General features: G+C 44.8%; 1 protein-coding gene across 3 annotated transcripts in view; it reads left to right on the forward strand.

Moving 5' to 3' along the window:
- MYO16 (myosin XVI) overlaps positions 1–23972 on the forward strand; it is a 605690-nt gene that overhangs the window by 504409 nt on the left and 77309 nt on the right. For all 3 annotated transcript variants that reach the window (XM_027065214.2, XM_053217786.1, XM_027065212.2), the window contains exons 29-30: positions 17641–17737; positions 23166–23412. In XM_027065214.2, the coding sequence (XP_026921015.2) occupies positions 17641–17737; positions 23166–23412 (344 nt within the window). The remainder of the gene's footprint in view (positions 1–17640; positions 17738–23165; positions 23413–23972) is intronic.

Raw genomic sequence — 23972 nt, forward strand, 5'->3', positions numbered from 1 at the left:
AGCAGCATGGCAACAAACGGGGGGAGCCAGCGGGCTCCTCTTGGGGGGGGTGCGTGGCGTGGGGTTCCTGAAGCTTCCTTGTTTGCCTATGTCTTGGGGTGCAGCCTTGTCATTCAGACTTCCTGAGGGATCAGAAAGAGAGTAGAAGTCAGAGAAGGCAGTTTGAGGACCTTGATTTCTCGGCTTCTGGTGGGTAGGTCATCCGCATTCTGGAGACCCACTTCCTGGCCCCTCTGGGGTCGTCCAGTGTCTGTTTACTGCTTCTCTTCGCTGCTTCTCAACTGCCACACACTGACAACGTCACTGTCCCTTCAACCTTGCTTCTTGGCAGAAGCTTCATACATAACTGGAAACGTTTAATTCTTTTCTGTAACCCTCTGAGTTGGCGGAGTCCCAGGGCACGGTGGGGACCCAGCCCCTCCTTCCAGAAGGGGGGAACATTAATGAGACAGAATAGCCTGGGAGGGGCTCCCCAGAAGCAGTGAGGCATGCTGTAAGGTATTAAACATCAGAATGCGATCCGTGACGAGTGTTGAGAACAGGAGGTTTGAAACTTCAAAGAATTGAGAAGGTCGTTGTGATGCAGGAGTAGGAAACAGAATAGAGCCCAAGACACCAGGAGTTCCTGGATGTTTCTAGCTATAAAACAACCAAAGGTTTGCATGGGCGGCAAAGATCATGGCAGCTAGCAGCTTTGGCAAAACCCAACAATTACCAAAAAGGAGGCACAAGTCTCGTTTTTTTAAATGTGGTTTTTTTTTTTACATTTATTTATTTTTAAGAGACAGAGCGAGATAGAGTACAAGCGGGGGGGGGGGGGGCAGAGAGAGAAGGAGACACAGAATCCGAAACAGGCTCCAGACTCCAAGCAAGTGTTCAGCACGGAGCCCAACGTGGGGCTCGAACCCACGAACCGCGAGATCATGACCTGAGCCAAAGTCGGTCACCCAACTGAGCCCCCCAGGCGCCCGGACATAAATCTCATTTTTAAATAGTAGTGGGTCTGGGGGGCTCAGTTGCTTAAGATTCCAACTCTTGGTTTCAGCTCAGGACGTGATCTCATGGTTCGTGAATTCAAGCCCCGCACAGGGCTGTGCGCTGAGTGTGTGGAGCCTGCTTGGGATTCTCTCTCCCTCTCTCTGTCCCTCCCCTGCTCATGCTCACTCTCTCTCTCCTCAAAGTAAATAAATGAACTTAAAAAAAAAAAAAAAAGTAGTGGAGCATTTCCAAGAGGCAACGTCAGATCATGGACCAGGCCAAAGAGGAGGACCTTCCTTCAGATGGTTCAGAATTGCTAGATGTGTCTGGAAGCGCCCACTCTCCGGGACACAGGAGGAGCCCTGCTGGGCTGACGGAGGTGCACGCATCACCCGTGGCAAAGGACAAGGAGCCTAGAATTTGAGCATTCGTGAGTGATGACTTAACTGTACCACCTGGTCTCTTCCTTTATCATCGTTCTTTCCCTTTTCTTTGTCTTAAACTAATAATGGAGATGAACCTTAAATAGAGTCTGAAGGAGGCAGCACACACAGTCTGTATAGTCATGGACACACATCCGTGCCAGGAGACCGGATTAGAAAGGGAGCAAGGAGGAATCACTAACACAGGGGGTGTCTGCTCCCCACTGTGGCACTGATCACAGGCACATCGACAGGAGATGTGGGTGCCCATACGGAATTGTCCGACAGACTCACGGGTAACGGAGGTCATTTCCGCTGAGTCATTGCCGGCCTCTTTAAGCTTAAGTACTTGGGTAGTAGCAGTTCAGGAATATGTCACTGAGATTTTCTGTATTTTTTTCCCTTCACAAACACTCGCAGATAAGTATAACGTGTTTTATTGGTGGTGAAAAGAAGCTGGGAGTCTTAGAGAACAGGTGAGGGAATCCAAAACAGTTATTTTACCAGCAGATGGTAACCACGGCGGGTGACGAGCGCCGGTCCTCTGATACGCATGCGGAGAGCCTGGGGTGACGCGTGGCGGTGCCCGGGAGGCAGGTGGCTCACCTGGTGGCTCACCTGCAGCCACTGTTCCTCCTGCACTCGTGCGTGTGCCGGGACACTTGACATTGCAGCAGGGAGGCTCTTAAATCGGACCACGTGTTGGGACTTTGGAAGAAGCGCATCCGAAGACAAAATGGGAACGGGTTCCCATCGCATCACACCGGTCTATTTTCCTCACTCTTTAACTCCCCAAAGGAGGCTAAAAATACAGGACGAAAAAATAAATGAATTCATTTATTCGCTGCATGCTTGCTTGTGTGTTCCATATTGAATCGTCGGGAAAGACCGCTTTCTTCAGCTTCTCCAAGATGTAACTTTTCGTATGCTTTATACCAGAAGACCAATCTTTAACTCCCTAGCAATAAAGCACATTCATACTTCCCTTTCATGCTAGTCAGAGAGCAAAAGGGTTTTTAAACCATCATTTATTCCTGACCTGGAAAGCCAGACTCCTCAGTTTCAGAAGCAAAGCATTGGTTTGAAATGTGTTGCTAGTTGCAGGAAGGGTTGGCCTGTCTCTCTTTCGGGTGGTTAATCAGGACAAATCGAATGAGGAGCTGTTGAAACAGCAGTAAGTTCCTAATGGATGGCTGTTGTTTCCGTGGCATGGTTCCCAAATCGCTAAGAGTCACAGCGTATGTTTCTATTAAGAAGTCAGTGTTCATCGTTTGGCTGTGAACGGTTACCAGGAATTAATCGCCGTTCTTTTCCATAGTTTTAAAAGCAACGCTAGCAGACAACAGAGATCAGAGCCATCTTTTGCTGCGTGAAACTGCATAGAATATTCGCCAGAAATTCAATTCTCTTAACTAAAAATACGATGATCCCCTGATTGTCGCTCTGATTTGTCTTGGAGACATTGTGAGATTGCTTCAGTCCTTTACATTAACCAGACTCTGTGCAGGAAAGTCTCAGAGGCATCAGTAGGGGGCTTCTAGCTCCATTTTCTCCCATTGAACATTGGCTCCCACCCCCGGAACCGCCTCCGTGGCGGTGGTGGACCCCAGCACCTCCTTCTGTTTCCGGTGCGGTGGACACATCTTCCTTTCGGAGCCACTGGGTTTGTTCACCGATCCACGCATGTTTATTCCCTATGTAGTTGGGGGTCTGGGGTCAGTGCATGAGGCATGGGAATTTTTAATGTTTCACACACAATGATTCCTCCCATCCGCAGAATGTGCTACAACTATTCAGAGCTTTGACTCCATTTGATCTAAACCTAATAACAACTCCGAAGAACAACTGTACGCAAAAAAGGAAAGTCAGCAGGGCGAACGGTAATGGCCTCGTGTGGGACACGAGGAAATAGAGTCTTGAGGGTCAACATACTCATCAAGGCATTCGGTGCGGTTCGTGCTTAGTTTCAGTGGCAAGGCTGCTTTGCCGAGCCCAGCATCTAAGTCTTGCTATGCTGTGTTCTTTCCACTGCATTGAACTCGATCTATATCTTTCAATGTAACCATCTGAAGCCCTTTTATTCAGATTAGAGAACTTGAAAGGCATAGATTATGCACCGTAGTGTGAGCTTTGATCAAAGGCACTTACGGATTCCTTTATTAGTCTGAGCAGATTGCTTCTTGCGGTTCGTGTCTTTTTTATGTTGATCATTCACCTGGTAGATGAAGGAGAACCACACAGAGTGCATCCCGTCGCGGGCCGATTCTGATCCCAATCTTTCTCACGCAAACCATCAGCCAGTGACCCTCAAGACCCGGTGCTTTTGGACTCTCGTTCCTAACTGCATCTTGGACAGAAAAGGAGAAGAAGGAGAAAGGGGAGAGAAAGAAAAGAAGTGGAAGATGGAGAAGGACTGGAATCAAGAGAGAGCTCTCAGGAAGGGTGTGACTCTAACCAGTCCTGGCTCTGAGCTGAGACCCGGCTGCTGCGCTGGCCATTCCCTGGGCGGTCCCGGGGGGCAGATGCTTGTGGGTGATGGTCCTGAAATTGGGCGTCAGGGTAACACTGGTTTCCAGTTCACGACTGGAGCTGAGCAAAGGCAGTCTGGGAACGGTCATAAAAAGCCATTTTGGTAAATCTACCCAGTTTGCAGTTGGCTGGGCCATATTCTAACTTCCCAGCCTTCTGCACCTCTCCGTGACACTTGCTTTCTCTTCTCTGCTTTCCTCTTGCCCCTCAGGCCGCACACCTTCTATGGGGTTGCTGACTGCGTCTCCATCAGAAGGGATGCGCGTGTGCTGAGTCTGCCCCCGCGTCCCTGCCACACGGTGAAGGAGCGGGCACGGGGTAGACATCCACGCCTTTGCGCGTGGCCAGCGAATGAGTCTTTGTCCATAAGAAGTGGCCAAACCACAGGATACATCTTATACAGATGCCACAGACGTGCAAGAGTTTTTACAATCCGGAATAATTCACAACCCAAACCTGACAATGGTCATATCTGGGGAATTGTTTTGAGACGATGGCCAAGTAGAATTTTAGCTTGGATCTATGATCAATATGTTCATAAAGTCCTTCTGTAATTAAAAAGTATTTTTCAAATGGGTTGCCACCTCATAAGTACAATTTATGTAGAATAGTGCATAGGGCCAAATTAATGATTTTAAGCATTTATGAAAACATGTAGTCCCATTGACCATGTTTTGCTCTAAAGCATTTTGGCCTTGAAACAAAAAGTGACCTATTGTGTATGTTACATCACTGGCCCTCACGCCAGCCTTCTTTCCCATGACTCCAAGCAGTAACCATGAGTTTTGACAAACTCATTCATGATCCTATTCTCTCAACATCGTCAACATCGCCGCTTTCACATAAGGTGCTTTTATTTTGAACAAAAAGGAAGAAAACTCAGGATATAGCATCAGCCGCAAAGGAGTCCTCCTTGCTCGCGGTTTCTTGGCCCTGTTTCCAATTAAATGATATGTTTGAAAAACATGGTGGACCAGTCAGAGGTTGATCCTCATTTCATGGCAGAATTTAAGTCAGTTGTTTAAGGGGGAATATGGAGGGTTCTTGAGCTAATCTGAGCAGACTCACTCTGGCCCACTTCCAGTAGTGTTTTCTGTGTCTCACCAGATGTATTTTTCCTTATGAAACAGAGTCTTCAGATCACTTCATTTGTGGGGGGGGGGGGGGGTGGAATACAGATAGTTTGAATTAAGTCATAGTTTGGAAACAAGTTAAACGATGCCACTGGTTATTAACCTTCTGTTGTTTGTTTTTCAAAATTGTTCAGATATTTTCTCTACCCAAATATATACAGTTTTAGTCCCGTCCTACTTTAAGGTGCCTTTGAAAATAATCCCTCCGAAACTCTGCATGTTTAATCAACCACTTTCTGCCCCGATTTCCCCAAGCCATGCGACAGCGACTGGCAGGCACTCAGCCCCAATGCAGAACATGCTTGTTTTGCAATGTTATGTCATTTATGTAAAGTGAAAACTTTTGAAACTACTAATTCTAAGTGGAAAAATAAATGGTATAATCTGGTTTTCACACATTTTATATGAATCAACTGGTTATAGGACGATTTTTTTCTGTGGAGTTATTTGAATGCTATATTCATTTTAAAGCCATCTGGTGGGATGACAAAGGGAGAAACAAATCTGTCAGAGTCGGTCCACGCGGCGCCAGGGGTGTTGCTTCAGAACACAGAAGCTCAGAGCGCAGGGGAAGTCAGCGCCGGGGACTGGCTGGCCCCCATGTAGGGGAGCTTTCCCAGAGAAGTGTCATTGTCCTTTCAAGCGGATTTTGAAACTTTGGGGTGGGGGTTGCTTTGTGGACAGGCAAAGGAAAGAGTCCTGTGAGGTGAGGTTCCCTTGAAGCAGGTGCTCATGGTCACTGTGACTGGAAACTGTGGAAGGAGAAATTGAGACAGATTTTACATGGCCTCAGACATATTGAGGACGAGAAGTCAGACCCAGGAAGACTTCCGGTGACTTATTCAAGATCCTACAGACAGAAAGTGAGCCACAAAATGAGAGCGTCAGCTCCGTCCCAACGACCCAGATGAGATGATACTTGCTCGTTCTCCTGTGTGATGTGTGTGCGTGTGTGTGCGCATGTACATGTCTGTGTGTGTGTGTGTGTATGAGAGAGAGCGAGAGGGACTGAGATTCTGAAAGAAGTCACAAAAGGCTGTCACAAAGGGCAAACCCCAAATCTTAACGAAATGCACTTTTTCTATTTGTGTGTGCTCGCTAACCAAAAAAAAAATTACAGTAATTATGTTCTTTATCGTCATCTTCCAATGTAATTTTCAAGGAGTGGCCTAGATTTCGTGGTGTGTCTTTGTAAAATATATGATCTTTGAAGGAGCCACTCTTAACAGTGCTGAGAATTGCAAGATTAACATTTTACCATAACATTAAATAAAATCAGTTGGATGAAGGATTTATTATTTCATTAATCTAAAATAGTACGGTAGAGAAAAGATAATAAAAGTAAAAGCAAGAAACTGTTAAAGTTTTAAGCACCTTCCACTTTTTTTCTTACATCTTCTAAGACAAGACAATGGTATTGGAGCCCTTGGCTCTTATTAGCACAATAAATTAATGGTTTATAACCTTTGTTTTATTACTCAAGGAGCACTTCATAAATCAACTGTAAGTACAAGCCAGAAAATAGCCCATAAAATTATTCTTTCTCTCATATCCCTTCCCTTCCTCTAGAATTATTAATGTTGAAAATAATAAGCGTTAGGGATCCTAGTGTATCTCTTGGTACTGTGTGCATTATAAACTGGGAATTACTATATATATGCACATATATTTATTTCCCTTTTTCTCTTGTACTAAATACACACGCATACATATATACAGACACATTTTTATTATGAAAGTAGTATTTATTTCTGATAAGAAACTTGAAAAATAGAGAAAATTAAAGAAGAAAGTACAGATCACCTGCAATTGAACTACCTAGAGATAACTGCCCCAAATGTCTTCTGTGTCTTCACCGACTCAGTTTTTAAAAATAATATTACAGAATTGGATTCTCGGTCAGTGCCTCTCTCTCCTATTTCACCCTGAACTCCATTGAGGAAACCGTATGTCTCTCTTTTTTCATGTATGTCCTCAGGCACCGTGCGCATGCGTGTTTGTGGTTCACTGTTACATCCCCTACAGGGTCTGGCACAGAGTCGACATGGAACCGGTGTTTGTCGACTGAATGAATGAACCTACTTACTGCGACATTCTCTTTTTGGAAATGAAGGCATCCACCGTCAAGCCTTACTGACATGTGTGATAGTTTCTCCTTGGAAGTAATTTCATATTGTTCTCTCAACTTCCTTACACAAAAGACTAAGTCCAAAATCAGGCACTTAATAATTGCCAAGTGAGAGGTAGTTGTGCCTGTTCCTGACCCAGCTTTCATCTCCTGGAGACCAACCGAATTTCCTCTAGCTCAGGCTTCCTGGTTGATCGAGTCAAGGAGCATTTATGGAGCACCACTGATGTCCCTGTAGTTGCACCAAGGTGATTATAAAGAAGGGGGTGTGATGTAAAGAAGGACTGCGATACCCCTCTTCTGCGGGCTTACTGGCTAAGGGGGAACAACACTAAACTAACGAATAAGCACAGGCTGGGATCCACTCTGGGGGGGCAACCCGTGAGGACCCGGTATAGACAGGCCAGGTGTCATGAAGGGCATCTGTAAGAAGAACACTCGGGGGCTGAGATCTGAAGGCTGAGGAGCAGGAGGTAGGGGCGGGGCGGGGACAGAGGGTGCCGGCTGAGAGCTGCTGGGGCAGGTGACAGAGCCCCAGGAACAAGGAGACGAGGGGAGAGAACGGTGCATTGGGGCAGTGTTTTCTCAGCCTCCTTTGTTTCATTATTGCCGCCCTAGGGAGGAAAATGAATGTGAGTGGCTGATGAACTTATTGCTGGGAAGGGTAGAAAATCGTAGCGATTACACTGGTTGGTGGCCCTGCAAAGCTCAGTCTTCCTGGACGGTAATTGACAACTGCTTGACAGCTTCTAAAACGCGGCAGTTTCGACCGTGCCTAATCCAGTTCCATCTCGTGTGTGTCGATCTAATTTTCCCCAGCTCCAGGTTTATTTAGTCCTGCAGTAAGCCTTTATTAAGCACCTGCTACATGCCCCAAGCCTTGTAATAGCAAAGGGTTTTTCTGCAGATCAGGAAGCAGTTTCACCGTCTTGAGGTCGGTGCTTAGCGGTGAGCGGTGGCCAAGCCCCTGGGACCTTGGTTGCATCAAAACACAGCATTCTGTTTTAAGTTCCCTTTGAAACCACCGATGAGCTTCAAAGAGGGTGGTAACGTGACATGATTTATGCTTTAAACGTGAAAAAAATGTGTTGTTGGACGGCAAGCGCAGAGCCAGGAAGCCAGTTAACAAACGGGTGTCGTAGCCCGTGCACATGGAGCTGTGATGGGCGAGACAAAGAGCGGAGAAGGGGCGGGAGAGGACTCACGGTGACCTTCCACAGATAGGCCCGTTAAATCACTTGAAGAGCGAGATCTCTTTTCAAACCGGCATCTCTAACAAGCGTGAATTTGCTGCACAAAATACGTGCGGAGCTCTGAACGATGGAAGCACGCGGCCCTCCAGGGGCTGAAAGAATACATGCAGGTGAATCTCAAAGAACCCATGAACACAACCACAGAACATGTTTTTGGGACAATTAGGAAAGCTATGTATTTTTTATTATATCTAAAAGCACTCTTGAGGATGAGCAAGATAAGAGCCGGTGCCCGCGACGAAGGACCGGGAGGGTTCCTGTTTTTTGGAAGTAAAGCAAGCATCAGAAGGTGCAAAGGGAAGTGCCTTGTTGGACACTGGTGGCGGAGGCCCCTGCCAGGGCGTCTGTGCCACAGGCGGCATGACGGGCTGTGACTGTATTTGCTGCTCTTAATCGTTTATAACGTGTATGTTCCATGAGGCAGGTAATTCCTAGTGATGTTCTTGAGGCCATCTTGTTACAAAGGAAGACCAGCGGCGCTCTTGAAATGAATACATTAACTTATCTGATGCACTTTCCTATCTGCTTTTGAAGCCGGTCTGCTTTGTTTGGGTTTGGCTTTGGTTTGCTTTTCACCATGTGTGACTTGGAGACGAAGAGGTTTATTTTTGTAAGTGCTCTTGACCACGTCGACATGCTTTCTGTAATGAAATAATATACAGGATCGCACAGTAAGTTATTCACCAGGAAGCTCAAAATAGTAGTTTTTATTCATCACTGCTTGCTGTACAGGTCATACTGTTCCAGGTGAGAGTAATTAATTTTCTTAGCCTGTAATTATGTGTAATTCGAGCCAAACCACCTTCCTCAAATACCAGAAGATACAGTACTCTGTTAGATGTGTGTGGCTGTAATTATCTTCTCTGTGTTGAAGTTAAACTTCAAGAATAGTCTATTTATAACAAAGAGAACTTGTATTTTAGTATAAATGTATCCTCTGAGGATGTTTAAAAATACATTCAGAGCCAGGCTGAACATTAGAATATTTCCATTTGGTAGTTGTTCAAAGCTACCATGAAAAATGTAAAATACTGAAATATTAATAATAAAATATACACACATAAAATAATGCCCATCCTTATAAATATAATGAATCCAAGAAGCAAATCAGGGAAATGTGTGAATTTAGCCCGGAGAAGATGAATTTTAGTTAAATGGTTGTTTTACTGAACTTCTTGAAAGGATAGATTATATTCTATTTGTCCTTGTGGTCCTGGAGCCTGGCAAGGTGACTGGTATCGGGAAAGCCCCTGGCAAATGTTCGGATGGACAGATGGATGGGTGGGTGGATGGATGGATGGATGGATGGAAGGATAGGTGGATGAATGGATGGAAGGAAGGAAGGAAGGAAGGAAGGAAGGAAGGAAGGGAGGAAGGAAGGAAGGATAGATGGGTAGGTGGATGGATGGATGGATGGATGGATGGATGAATGGATGAATGGAAGGAAGGATAGATGGATAGGTGGATGGAGGGATGGATGGGTGGATGGGTAGATGGATGGATGGATGGGTGGATGGATGGATAGATGGGTGGCTGGATGGATGAACAGAGGGATAGATAAGTGGGTGGGTGATTGGATGGAGGGATGGATGGATGTGTGGATGGGTGATGGAGTTAGGGATGGATGAATAAATGATTAAATAGATGGGGAGGACAGACACTTGGTAGGATGGATGAATAAATAAGAGAAAGAAAAATTGGGAAAGCTACAAGATACCATGTGCCTGAGAGTATGTGAAAATGACACAGAACCACGAATGTGTGCAGGACTGGTCATGGTGTGCATGTGGAAGTGTTGGAGTTTGAAGCTGTTTCTGTTTGAAAGGGATTACGTGGTAGGCACAGAAAGTGCTTTGCATGGTAAAAGTAGGAAGAAGTGTGTTTTAGAGGAACACAATGACATCCTCAGATCAGCAGGAAGGAAAACCAGGCTGAGGGGAGAGTGATGCAGACATCAAAACACATAAAAGAAAGAGTGTGGTGTTCATCATGCTGTCTAGAAACCCGTTTTGTCTGGGAACAGACCTACTTGGTAGGCACTTGGAGAGATACCAGGCATTTTTTTTTTTCGGAATGCTAATATCACAGTGAAAGATGACCACTGTTGATGCAACTATAACATTATATGTCTTGTCTTTAAATGGGACAAATATTTATTAGAATAATGCTAATGCTTTTAAAGTAAGGGAGATTAAAATTTTTAAGGATTAATTCTTTGTCAGTAATAATGAAAAAGAAAGCATGTTTGTAGCAAAAAAATAAGCATTCACATAAACTATTATTAAAACATAATTTATGGTAATTATTAATAAAGCTATTTCAAGAATTATAGACATAGATGTAGAGGGACAATGTCTACCATAATGCTGACAGCAGTAGTAACATTATTCAATACAAATTCCAAGCATAAGAATGCTATTGGCCCTTGATAGTGTCTACAGAAGTCTCCCGTTGGATTTCTGCTCTCACAGAGTGTGTGAAAAGTTAAAATAACTGTCAGTAACATCTGTTGTAGAAGAGTAAAAAGTGTGAGCTCTTCAGAGATGAACAAATATCATATTATGGAGGACTTTGAATGCCAAACCCAAAGATATGCATTTTAGTTTCTAGGCAATATGGAGTCATTGAAGGCTTCTGGAAGATTAATAAATTGGAGACAGTCAGGAAGGTGGCCAGAAGGCAGCTACTTTATTTATTTAATTTTTTTAATGTTTCATTTTATTTTTGAGAGAGAGAGACAGAGGGTGAGCGGGGGAGGGGCAGAGCGAGGGAGACAGAGAATCCGAAGCAGGCTCTGGGCTGTCAGCACAGAGCTCGACACGGGGCTCGAGATCATGACCTGAGACGAAGTGGGATGTTTAACCAACTGAGCCACCCGGGAGCCCCGAACTACTATTTATTTATAAACTACTACTGAATCTAGAATTATGAGATAAAATCTAGATTTCGGTTTGAGATAATCATCTATGAGAAATGTGGTGGCACCAGAAATGTGCAAGGTAGCGTCTTTGTGTCTTGCTCTTTGCATTAGATGCGTTTTTACAAAATGAATGCATTTAAATAGTTTAAATGGACTTAGGCTTTTTTAACATATTTAAAATGAACTATATTTTTAATATCTGAGTTCATGTTACAGTTAGTGTCCATTAAAATCACTCTTGAAATTCTACTTTCTTCATTTTTGTATTCCATTTACTTTTATCTCTTTCACCTTAATAGATGTAACTCATGCCCTTTATATTTTTCCGACATTATCCTAGCCCACCCATATCTCACAGTCATGTGGAATATTCAGACAGGTATACAAATAATGACAAAAACAGGAACTCGGTAGTATTACAGAGATATATACAAGGTGCATTAGTGACGTGGATCGCTGTTAGAATGAGTTCGTTGTTGTAAGGGACGCACTAAACTTAGAGTTCACCAAGCCATCTGTGTTTTAAAGGATGAATAGGGGCTTATCCAGTAGACGCTTTAGAGAAATGCGTTGAAGGAAAAAGAAATCATATACGTGAAACCAGAGCAGAAAAACACGTTCCCGTTTTGAAACAGCAAGCAACAGGATGTAGTTTGAGAGTAGACAAATCTGAATGCGTTGAGTAAAACCATACTATGAGAAGTTTAATAAACATTTCGAGAGTTTGAACGTTATCCTGAAAATCATGACCTACTCTTAAGTAACTATAAGCATGAATGTAACATGAGCTTGATGTGTAGAAAGATCGCTCTGAAGATAGTTTTGCCGGTGGGTCTCCCAGTCAGTGAATGTGGGACATTCCTAAAAGGGCAAGGCCAGTAGGATGCAGGGTTGCCATGGAAACCGTGGGTGCCTGTCCCTCTACTACACTGGAGGGCAGCCTCTGCCACCAAGCTTGGCTCCTCTCTGCTTTCCCGCACCTCTGTGCTAGGAGGCAGCATTCAGTGACGAGGAGAAGGAGGACAAGGAGAAAAGGGGGAAGGCCATCCTCAGAGGTTCCCTTGACCTCTCTCCGTGCAGCCTCAAGGCCACCCACACTCCATGGAAATGCCATTCCAGCAGCTGTCTGAGCTCCCACAGCCAACACCTCTAAAAACTCCCTGAGAACGGTAACAGTAATTGAAGCTTTCGAAGTCATCAATGACAATTGTGCTTAATCTTTGAAAATCTGTCACTTCAAAAAGAAAAAGAAAAAACCTAATGGTTTTCTAATAAAAATAGCAATGACTATAATTCACAGATGGTTTACTTTTACAGGAGTCAGAATGACATTAACATTTTAATCTCAGATCAGAACAGTCTGCGTCTGGGGAGCACACAGGGAAAGGGCTCTGTAGGAGAATGTTTTAACCTCTCTGTTTCTCTGGTTCTCTAAGAAACACCTTCTTTTAAGAGAATGTAACCAAAATTAAAAATGTAGGTGATCTGGACATGTGGTTGCATTCAAACGAAGCCTAATTTGTTGGATTTGGTGTAGCACACTAATGCGCTGATCACAGAGTAACTTTACGTGAACTTATTCCATAGAAAAAATAAAAAAGACCAACGCTTTTCTCCTAGTCAACATCATTAATAGACAATGAAGGTTTAGAACTCATGTGATCTTGTCTAGATTCTCCTGATTAAAAAAAAAAAAAAAAAAAAGAATCCTAGATGTATGTCCTACTAATTCTTAGCATCAGCGATAGCAGAGGGCTTAATACTAAAATGTGTTATTCAAAACAGTTTCTGACAAAGAAATCCAAAATACTACTAAATGGCTAATTTCATTCTTTAAGGAGAGAAGAGGCATTTACTATAAACGTGACATCTCTAAAAGACCAGCAAATTCGAACAAATACTAAAATACCAATGAGTGTCTCTAAATAATGCCAAACCACGAGTAAATTACATGGTAAAATATATATATATAGGAAAAAAGAGAAAGGAAAAAAGAAAGGATGGGAGGAAGGGAAGAAATAAAGAAGGAAAGAAGGGAAGGAAGGAGGGAAGGACAAGGAAGGAAGGAAGGAAAGGAAGGAAGGAAGGGCGGGTGGGCGGGCGGTCCCATTGGATATGTGTAAAGTGTACCCAAACAGCTGAAAGAAGAAATTTCTAGCCCATATAAATGTGATGGTAGCACAGTACACAGCCACGTTCACAAGTCTTCAGCTCTGCCTTAGCGGGATACTTGTGATGTGAATTCAGCCTTCCGTCCTCGCCTCCTCCCACTGAACCGAAAGCACAGAAGCTTCCCTCACTTACAAAGCCCTTGGCTCTACCTCTGGAGAATTTTCATGGGCATAACTATACCCACTCACCAGGAGCTTTGGGGGCTGGACTGTCCTTCTGGCTCCCAGAGGAGCATCTGTCTGTCTAGCATTGCTACTCTCACATGCCCCGTGCTCGCATTCCCGCCCAGTTCCTCCCTTGCCATCATCCCAATCCGTGGATCTCAACAAGGACTCCTTTTGTTCTGCCTGGAGACATGCAGATCTGCCCTGTGAAGCACTCAGACCCCTCTTTAACTAGCCACTGTCGGGTCCTGGGACATCTCTAATACATTGAGAGAAAAGCCTACCGCATCCATATTTACTCCTCTTCTAATTTAGCCTCCTTGTGTGAACTGACACCTGGACATTCCTGAAAATACTCTGTTACAAGGATTCAGTTTTTTTTCACTTCCTTTGTCTCAGTGGAGGAATGGGGCCAGCTGACTCATTGCTCCCCAACCTTCTGTCTTACATCTACACCATTTGTGGACTGCTTTCACCCCACTTTTCTTTTTCCCTTTATCCCCCCCGCCCCATCATGTGTTCTGTCACCTACTGGCTTCCATGACTTATCTCCAGCTTACTCAATAACTTTGGGTTGGCTTCTGCCTTCATTGTCCATCATACCTTATTTTCATCCTTGAAGACATTATCATCCATTGCTATGACTCATCTTATACCAAGACTTCACAATTCCTTATGTTCTGTTTCTAATCTGAATCTAACCCTCCCCACATCCTTACCACTTGTGAAGTTCAAGAATATATCTTCATATTCTTCAGGAGATTAAATATGTGTGCATAATGGCAAATATGCAATGCAATATAATAAGAGAAACAAAGAATCATCTGTAGGATATTATGGGAATGCAAATGGAAGTCATCAAAGCCCTACTAGAAGTGGATGCATGGATATCAAAATGGAGGTGGGGTTTGATTTCAGTCGTGAAGGATAAGTAAGAGTTGGCCAACAGACCCACAACAAATCCAAATTGTTGATGACCTTATATTGCCCCGCTTCACCAGGGACCTCCCAAAGCCAAGTCTGACAACCTATTCTCCAGACAGTTTTAAGAAGGAACTTTATAAATTTCTAATACAATCTGAAAAATTATTTTTATGAGGGGCACCTGGGTGGCTCAGTCGGTTAAGCATCCAACTTCAACTCAGGTCATGATCTCACAGTCCATGAGTTCGAGCCCCGTTTCGGGCTCTGTGCTAACAGTTCAGAGCCTGGAGCCTGCTTCGGATTCTGTGTCTCCCTCTCTCTCTGTCCCTGCCCTGCTCATGCTCTGTCTCTCTCTGTCTCAAAAATAAATAAAAACATTTTTAAAAATTTAAAAAATCTATTTTTATGAAATTTAGATAGGAACCTCTGTAAATCTCCCAATGCATCCTCACTGTTCCTAGGAAAATGTCCAATTGTCCCTGGAAGACTCTTCATGAGGTGGCCACTGTTTACAATGCATGGCCTCTTCCCTTATCACCATAAATGCAGCTGTACCCCAAGATAGTTTTCTGACCCTTGCTGTTCACAGGAAAGGAACAGCTGGTTTTTCTGTCCCACATTCATCTTCTCCCACCATCCCTAGACACCCTGGAGAGTACCTGCCCATCCTTCAGGACTACATGGCTTAGATAACTTGGTTCTCATTGAATCCCACCTAATACCATCTTGATCACTTCTTCCTCTTTGGTGTCCTTGGGACACAACTCTGTCATTTTTTCTTACTTCTGATCTTCCCCAAAAGCTTCGCTGTGAGCCCCTTGAGGAGACCATCCTCCTTTGCCCCCCCCCCCCTCCAATCTAGCAGAAATCTTAAAATAAACCTCCTTTGGTGTTTTGAATGGCTGTTAGAAATGTCACTATAAGAGATCTTTGTCATCCCACCCAACTACCTTCCTGTCCAGCCAGGGTCTCCTTTTAGTTAAGAGAGTGGAACCCAGTTCTCTTAATTCCATTCCATAGGTCTTTTGCCCATGTTGAAACCCCCCCCCCACCATAAATTAGTTCCCCCAGTGATCATTACTGACTCCTCCCCCCATTGCGTAGTATTGCAGGCTATCAGTCTTTTGGAGTTTCATTTGGGGACCCAGGTTTGCATGAATTTTGCCTTTGGGATGAAGTTTCCCACAATGAGTTGCATACCGCAGTCAGCGCTGAACGGAAAGCTGCCATACTCCCTCCTTCCCAGTGCCTGTCTCACAGATTTGTTCCGCAGTGCCCACAGACAGTACCAACTGCTTTTCCTCTTGACTGCCAAAATAAGTCAGCAGTTGGGAAGGGGGAAAAAAAAAGATGATGAATTATGGAAAATAACTAGGGAGAGAGAATGGCAATACAATGGGGGGGGGAGGGGGGGAAGTAACAACTCTCTGTAGCTCCCCACCCAGGTGACTGTCTCAGATTTCAACCAACTAAAAGAAAACTAAACAAAGAATAGCACTCAGTCAACCAGAAGCCTCTGAAACCAGACAGTAGTTGAGAACTTTCCCCATTGATCTGATAACCCCCCTGACCGCCACAATGCAAGATTCAGGCCCCAACCTCTTGCACAACTGCGTGTTTCATTAAGACAACAGATCATGGCGAAGGGGACAGCTAGATGGAAGGATGGAGGGGGGGGCGGGTGACAACATCTGTTTGGAATAACTCCGTTTCCATATGAAAAGCTTCGCAAACCACCTCTGGCCAAGCGTTCTGGAGACAAGTCTGACCTATAAACCCTTCCAGTACCTAATGGTGTGTGCATACGTGCAAGCCTCGGGTGTCATTGTGATGTATGCTGGGGCTGGAGGGTGTTAGCATTTTAATGTCCCCAGCTCATGCTTGGGAGCACACGTGTTAGTCTTCTCATCGCGCCGGTATTTGTCTCCAGTGCTGAGAATGTGATTATGAACATATCACAAGGTTTGCCTAAGCAGTGTTTTTGTCTTAATCTAGCAGAAGATCCCCTCCAAGCTTCTGCGGCGTTTCATGTTAGCCCTTACTGGGCTCTTCTGCAATTATTCACGCCTGCTTCCCCTAAGAGGCTGTGGGAATTTACGTCATGAAGGGATTCCTCACATCTACCGCAATTCTGCGAATTTGTAGAAAACACGCACAACACACAAGAAGATGTCTTTAAAAATGGATGGATGTGGTTGATTGTTCTGTGGTTTTAAAGACTTTTCTCTGACAGCTGCCTTCCTCCATCGCAGTGCATCCAGACCAGCTTGCAGACCGCTAAGGCTTTTGTAGAAGCCGATTTGGCGACACGCTTTTTCAAAGCTCTGGCGAGAAGTGTTCGTTGTGTTACTGTTCATACGATCACCTAGAAGATCCTTGCCAATCGATGGCTTTGTGGAGACTTTTACCTTTGTGCTACATCTCTACAACCGTGGTCATCTACACATCCACTTTATAATCACATAGGGGGTGGTGGAAACAAAGAGTGGCAACAATTCTGTATGTCAGTGTTACGGGGTTTTGGGGTTTTTTGTTTGTTTTTTGGGTTTGTTTTGTTTTGTTTTGGTCTTTTTGTTTTATTGTTTTCCTTTTTCATGGACTCAGCCTGCTTTGAGTTGAAAAAGGAAAATAATCGTAAAGGGAGGACAAGGCTCTGACTCTGTGATCTGAGTGTTCATTGACCATTGACAGGAACGGTCTTCTCTCCTGCCGGAACCAAGGCTAGTGTTTCTCACAGGCACCACGTGGGGCAGCCGTCCCAACTCCAGTGAGCGGCCATTGGGAAACATTAGCGACCCTGTGTGCACACAGCAAACACACTTATTAGAATAAAACCTTTGGGATTGCGAGTGAATGCAATCGCATTAAAAAAAAATTAAGGAAGATGTACTGGCATTAATTTTGTTAGCTTTGTTCCTTCTAATCCTCTCCTGGAAAAATCTCTTGCCTGACTGTTTTCCATCATTATTTTTGGCATCTTCATGCTGTTTAATGTCTCCCTGCTGTTTGTGTTTCAGATGGGAGTCCGAAAAGTGTTTCTAAAATACTGGCACGCCGGCCAGCTCAATGATTTGTGCCTACAGCTGCAGAGGAAAATTATAACCTGCCAAAAAGGTAACAATTACACACTAACCTTTCTGAATGTCTTTGAGTCGTGAGATACAAAATCACTTAGTGCGCCTCTAGTTAAACGTCAGTGGGATCCACACGGTAGCGGGCCCCTTCCGTGACACTGTGCGTGGGCAGTTTCGAGGAGCCGGGCAAACAGTCAGGCTCAGGCAGCTCTCTACCAGCACTTGTATGCACTGCACATACTTTATGTGGTGGTCATTTCATCTGAAATCTTACAGCAAATTTTCACCTCGATCGGAATTTGGAAGAGAGAGTGTTCATTTCTTGCAATTTACATGTCCGCCCCCTGGCAAATATTCATGCTTGTTGATCTGTTCAAAAAGCACAGGACAGGAAGATGTACCTTTGAATCCACACTGGGATCCCCCGTGTGGCACTTAGGCGCAGATATGAGGCAGAGTCCTAGTTCATTTCCATCAGCACCACTGGTATATGCTGCTGGAGTTTGGAGGACCAGAACAGACAAATTCACCAAACCACATTTTACATAATTCTACATATGCCTTGGTGAAATCCCTGACACTTAGCTTCCTTTAGGAAGTGACAAGGATATTGGAGTGTTACCTTTGATGGCAGACAGCATCGTTTTAGCTTTAGGGGAGATTCCATGTAGAATTTTGTACCTATAGGGGCGCTTGGGTGGCCTACTGTGTTGAGCGTCCAACTTTTAATCTCGGCCCAGGTCGTGATCTCATGAGTTCGTGAGTTCAAGCTCTGCGCTGACGGTTCAGAGTCTGCTTGGAATTCTGTCTCTCCTGCTCTCTACCCCCCTCTTGTGCTCGCCCTCTCTCCCTCTCCCTCAAAACAAATAAATAAACTTAATTTTAAAAACTTAAAAGATTTTTTTCCTATAAAAACCCAAGTGACCATTGAAAATGGGTACATTGGAAAAATCTTCACTATGCTTCCCATAAAGCATATGTACTTACTAGATACTAGTTTTTAATTTGCTTAATGATTATATTATACTATATATCATGAACAAATATTTAAAGAAAGGCTGAAGAAGGAGAAATGACATGCTAGCTTTTGGTGGACCTGCTGACATGAGCTTGGCTGTCTGCTATTTTTGGAAATGTCCAGCACAAGCATAACTCAGTCCGAAACTGGTTTTATTCTGTCCGAGCCCCTGTCCATGGAGCCCCTGCTTGAAATCTCCTAGGGGTCCCATCATTTTCTGATGAGAAAAAGCCCTGCCACACGCTGGTGCCCTGAACTATCAGAGTTTGGCAGGTCGAGTCCAAGTAACGTTCGAAGCTCAGAATTCCCTTCCAGGTGAAACCATCCCTCTTGGCCAGCTCAGGCCCCACAGGTGGGGTGTGGGCGTGGCTCTCAGCCTGTCCGGGCAGGTGTGTGTGGACCCTTGGGGCTGGTGACAGAGAGGGAAGAGTGAGGGGACGGGGCTGCTCTTCTGTCCAAGCGGCACCTGGGGGGTCCGGCACAGGGTCTCTCTGGAAGGGCTGCAGGCGTTGAAAGGCTGTTGGAGCCCAGGGGAGCACCTCAGCACTCCTGTGCACTGCCTCCCTGAGAAGTGACATGAGCTCCCCTTGGGACATTCACTTGTAATTCTCCCTCAGCCCCAGTCACCACAGACAGTGCTTTAAAACAAGCCTCTCTAGACGACTCCAAACAGTCATCTCTTTCTTGACAAGGAGGCTGGTGCTTGAGAAACACAGGCTGGGACCCCGACAGGTACGTCCCCTCCCAGCAGAGCCATTAGGCAGTCAGTGCCTGCCAGCACCCACCTCAGGCCCACGGCCCCCGTGTCCTCCAAACTGCAGGTCGAGTGGCTGGTTCTCTGCGTGGTCTCCCGAAGCCACTTTCACCAGCCTGGAGGTCAGCCAGGCGGCGTGGGGAGCCCCAGGTGACGGAGGCAGACCCTCCCCCCCAGCTCTGGGCAAGTCTGGCTCCTCTCTGGGTTATGACAGTCTGGTCATCCTTCATCCGTGTAGGGAAAGGCCAGTGAGCCCCACACCTGCCGGGTGATCTGAGCCCCTGCCGTGTCAGCATCACCTGCGAGCCGGTTAGAAATGCAGAGGCTCGGGCCCCCACCACCTCGAGAATCGGAATCTGCATTTGCAGCCTCAGCTAGAACCGGGCTGGGAGGCCCCATGGACCAGACCAGTGCCTAATACCTGAGCTGTGGAGTCATTGGAGGTCCCTATGCTGGCACGGTATTCGTCCATAGAGCAGGGTCTCAGATTCTCCTGGAAAGTTTCCTACATCACAATTAGAAGAACACGCATCTTCCTCCATCAGGGATGCTCACTAGAAAGGTCTCCTGTATTTAAAGGCAAAGATTAAGCTGACCCCCCTGACCCAAAACTGAAGAAACAAGCAGAAATCTAGACACTCCTTCACCTTTAAGGATCAAAATTGAGACAGGTCTTTAAAAAAAATGGCACCAAGATAAAAACTGTAATTCCAGATTACATAAATGAAATAATGGATATAAAAGCAGCTTTAAAATTACAGGCTCTTAAATGCAAAGCATTAATTATTGATTTTTACTTTTACATCTCTTGGAACAGCCCCTTCCATACTTTTTGCTAGTGTGAAATTGACTCGAAATGTATGTAATTTAGAGTTATTTCCAGTTTTTCAAGCGTTCTCATTTTTCTTTTGTAAATGTTGCGGGGGGGGGCGTTGGGGAGAAAGCTGTAACGTTAATCATTTTAATATTAAATTATTCCTCATGGAAGCTTCTTTTGGACCCTCTGTGTTCCTTCTGTCCTGGAGGAAAGCTGTCTGTGAAGATCTCCATGCTGTTAAGTGTATAAAAGCAGTCTTTTAAATTGTCAGCAAGAGGACCAATATTGATTTGTGGCAAATTCATTTTTCCTAGTTGCCTCTTATTAAAGACACCAATTTTGAGCAACTGTTATATCATGTTTAAAGGGTTTTTAAAGGCCGCCAGTATGAAGTGTGAGAACACGGTGTCCCCCGGAGGCAGAGTGATAGACCCCCGGTGAATGTGCGTGCAGAGAATAGTGCTGCTGTTCCCTGGGGCAGAAGAAGTCTAGCCGAGCCACATTAATTCTTCCCTTTATTCCACAAGATTAAACATCCGGAATATACCCTCACCTTCACCCTTCCAAAGTCAATGTCTCAAATTGTTTTAATGGAACAGGAATGAGCGAGCAAACTGACCAGTTTGAATTCTTGTCCTTCTCTCTCTCAACGTGCCCGTCGCGTGGTTAACACTTGTGCATTTTATAATCCTGAAAGTCTGATAGTACCTTTTATGGCTTAATATTTTTCCCCTTTAGATTAGTTCAGCATGACTGTTTTGCACTTAATACAACTGCATTCCAGAGTAGGTAAACATTTAGTATTGCCATTTGGGGGAGAAAAAAAAGCCTTAAGCATTTTACTTTTCTTTAATGTTTATTTATTTTTGAGAGAAAGAGACAGAGTGCAAGCAGGGGAGAAGCAGAGAGAGTGGGAGACACGGAATCAGAAGCAGGCTCCAGGCTCTGAACTGTCGGTGCAGAGCCCGATGCAGGGCTCAAACTCACAGACTGTGAGATCATGACCTGAGCTGAAGTCGGACGCTTAACCGACTGAGCCACCCAGGAGCCCTACCTTAAGCACTTTGGATGTCTGCTCATTATTTGCCTCTGCATCTATAATTGTGGAAAGTCGTGTCCAGCTTTCCTTCCACCTTCTAATCAAGTAAAGGCATCAAAATGAGTATCATAAAAAACCCACACATGTATTCTTCTATGGCCAGGGAATACTTTAAAACACTTCATGTTTGGGGCGCCTGGGTGGCGCAGTCGGTTAAGCGTCCGACTTCAGCCAGGTCACGATCTCGCGGTCCGTGAGTTCGAGCCCCGCGTCAGGCTCTGGGCTGATGGCTCAGAGCCTGGAGCCTGTTTCCGATTCTGTGTCTCCCTCTCTCTCTGCCCCTCCCCCGTTCATGCTCTGTCTCTCTCTGTCCCAAAAATAAATAAAAACGTTGAAAAAAAAATTTTTTTAAATAAATAAAACACTTCATGTTTTACGGCCTTCCCCACTCCTGACATGCACTATAAAGAAAAATAAAGCATCTTTGTTACACACATTGGTTTTCCCTTGAAATTATAGATCTTAGAATTCAAGCAGCTCCTTCTAACCGTAGAACCTTAGAATTGGAAGGGACAGCGTCCTATGGTCACAAGGCCCACACGGGAATCCCTGCACCTGTCCACAGCATCCAGGGGAAAGGGTCATCTAAATCCTCCCAAGCACACGGGCTCCCTCTCTCACGAGACGCCCTTCTCCATTTACACCCTGTGCCCATTGCTAGAACGCACCTTCTCACATGAATCACAAACATGCTTCGCTATGACTCCTCCGTTGGGGCTCTGCTCTCTGGAGAGCTAAGGCAGCGTCTGTATGGTCAAAGGGAGAGGAGTGAGTTTGTCATGTAAGCACGGAGAGCTGAACCCTGGCTCTCCCGTTCATTGGTTGTGTTTACCTAGAGAAGTTTTCTTGACTTCACTAAGCTCTTTCTTTGGTTGCAAAATGGACCTAATGGCGTATTAATTATCACCGGGGTTTGGCATTTGACGATGGAAGGTCTAACACATGAAAGTATCTTTAAAATGAAGTCTTACCATTAGTTAGTGACAGGCTGACGATTTCAAAGTATGTTCACCCACTTATTCCTCCCGGTTCTCACACATTTTTCTAGCTCCATATCCCCGGAAAGCAGAAAGGACATCCTAAATTTCTACACGATCTCTTTCCAGAGTCTTAAATGCAGACTCTGCATTTAAGTGAGAGAGGGAGCCCGTGTGTTTGGGAGGATTTAGATGACCCCTTCCCTGGATGCTGTGGACAGGTGCAGGAATTCCCGTGTGGGCACTGTGACCTTAGGACGCTGTCCCTTCCAATTCTAAGGTTCTACGGTTAGAAGGAACTGCTTGAATTCTAAGATCTATAATTTCAAGGGAAAACCAATGTCTTAAATGCAGTGTTAGCTTTTCTAGGAGTTTAATCACGGCCTGGTTAACACATCACGTGATATGTCAGAAGACTACTTCCATAAGCCTCAGACGTTTCTGATATAATAATGGTCCTAAAATGGTCCAGTTGGAGCCCCACTGCAGAATTCTCTGGGGTTTGAACCTACTTCCTGCCCTCTGACTTTAATCCAGTCCATCACATCCAGCCTGTGTTAGGGAAAGAAGTGTGGACGTGTCAGGACTCGAATTAAGGAATTTGCGTCTAGTGTTATCATTGCTGGGTTTCGATATCTTTTCAAATACGAGATTAGAATGTTTTGTGAACTCTTATTCTGAGTCAAACGGGTCTTATTTTATAGCTGCTCAAACATACATGTGTTGTGACTTTTGTTTGTTGCACGTCTGGGGTTTCACTTCTGCTCCTCTGGCTGACCCCTGATTGTGTTCTTTTATGGAAGTTATAAGGGGATTTCTAGCACGCCAGCACTTGCTTCAGAAAAGGAGCATCAGACAGCGAGAGGTCACGTCCATCAACAGCTTCCTGCAGATCACAGAGGACATGGGGTTGAAGACCTACGATGCCCTGGTCATTCAGAACGCTTCCGACATTGCACGTGAAAATGACCGGCTCCGGAACGAAATGAAGGCTGCTCACCATCAAGAGAAGGCAGAAGCCAGAAACAAGCCAGAGGAAGGAGCCAAAAGGTAAAGGCAGATAGAATGCAACTTTAATTACCTTTGTAATTGATCCGTGGAGCCAAGAAAATTCCGATAGCCCTTAATGCAAAGTTCAGTCAAACATGACAGCGGTTACGGGAAGAAGAGTGGATACATGCACAGTTTGCTATCTGAAACCTCCTCGCAATCTAAAAGGGTCCCCTCTTGTGGTTTCTTTTCTTGCAATAGGTGCTATATGTGTTAGTTTTGCCAGAGGAAATAATCACCGCTTCCCCTATGATGCTTGTATCACTTACCATCTCAAGGCCAAAGTTTTAAGGCAGCTAACGTTTCTGTCTTAGCAAAAATATATAACTTGGTGCTTGACATCTTTATGTAAGTCCATTTTTTAAAAATTTCTTTTTAACATTTATTCATTTTTGAGAGGCAGAGAGAAACACAGCGTGAGTGGGGGAGGGGCAGAGAGAGACGGAGACACAGAATCCGAAGCAGGTTCCAGACCCTGAGCTGTCAGCACAGAGCCTGATGCAGGGCTTGAACTCATGGACTTCGAGACTGTGAGATCATGACCTGAGCTGAAGTTGGAC

Source organism: Acinonyx jubatus, chromosome A1, assembly GCF_027475565.1.
Source record: "Acinonyx jubatus isolate Ajub_Pintada_27869175 chromosome A1, VMU_Ajub_asm_v1.0, whole genome shotgun sequence".
NCBI classification, from domain to species: Eukaryota; Metazoa; Chordata; class Mammalia; order Carnivora; family Felidae; genus Acinonyx; species Acinonyx jubatus.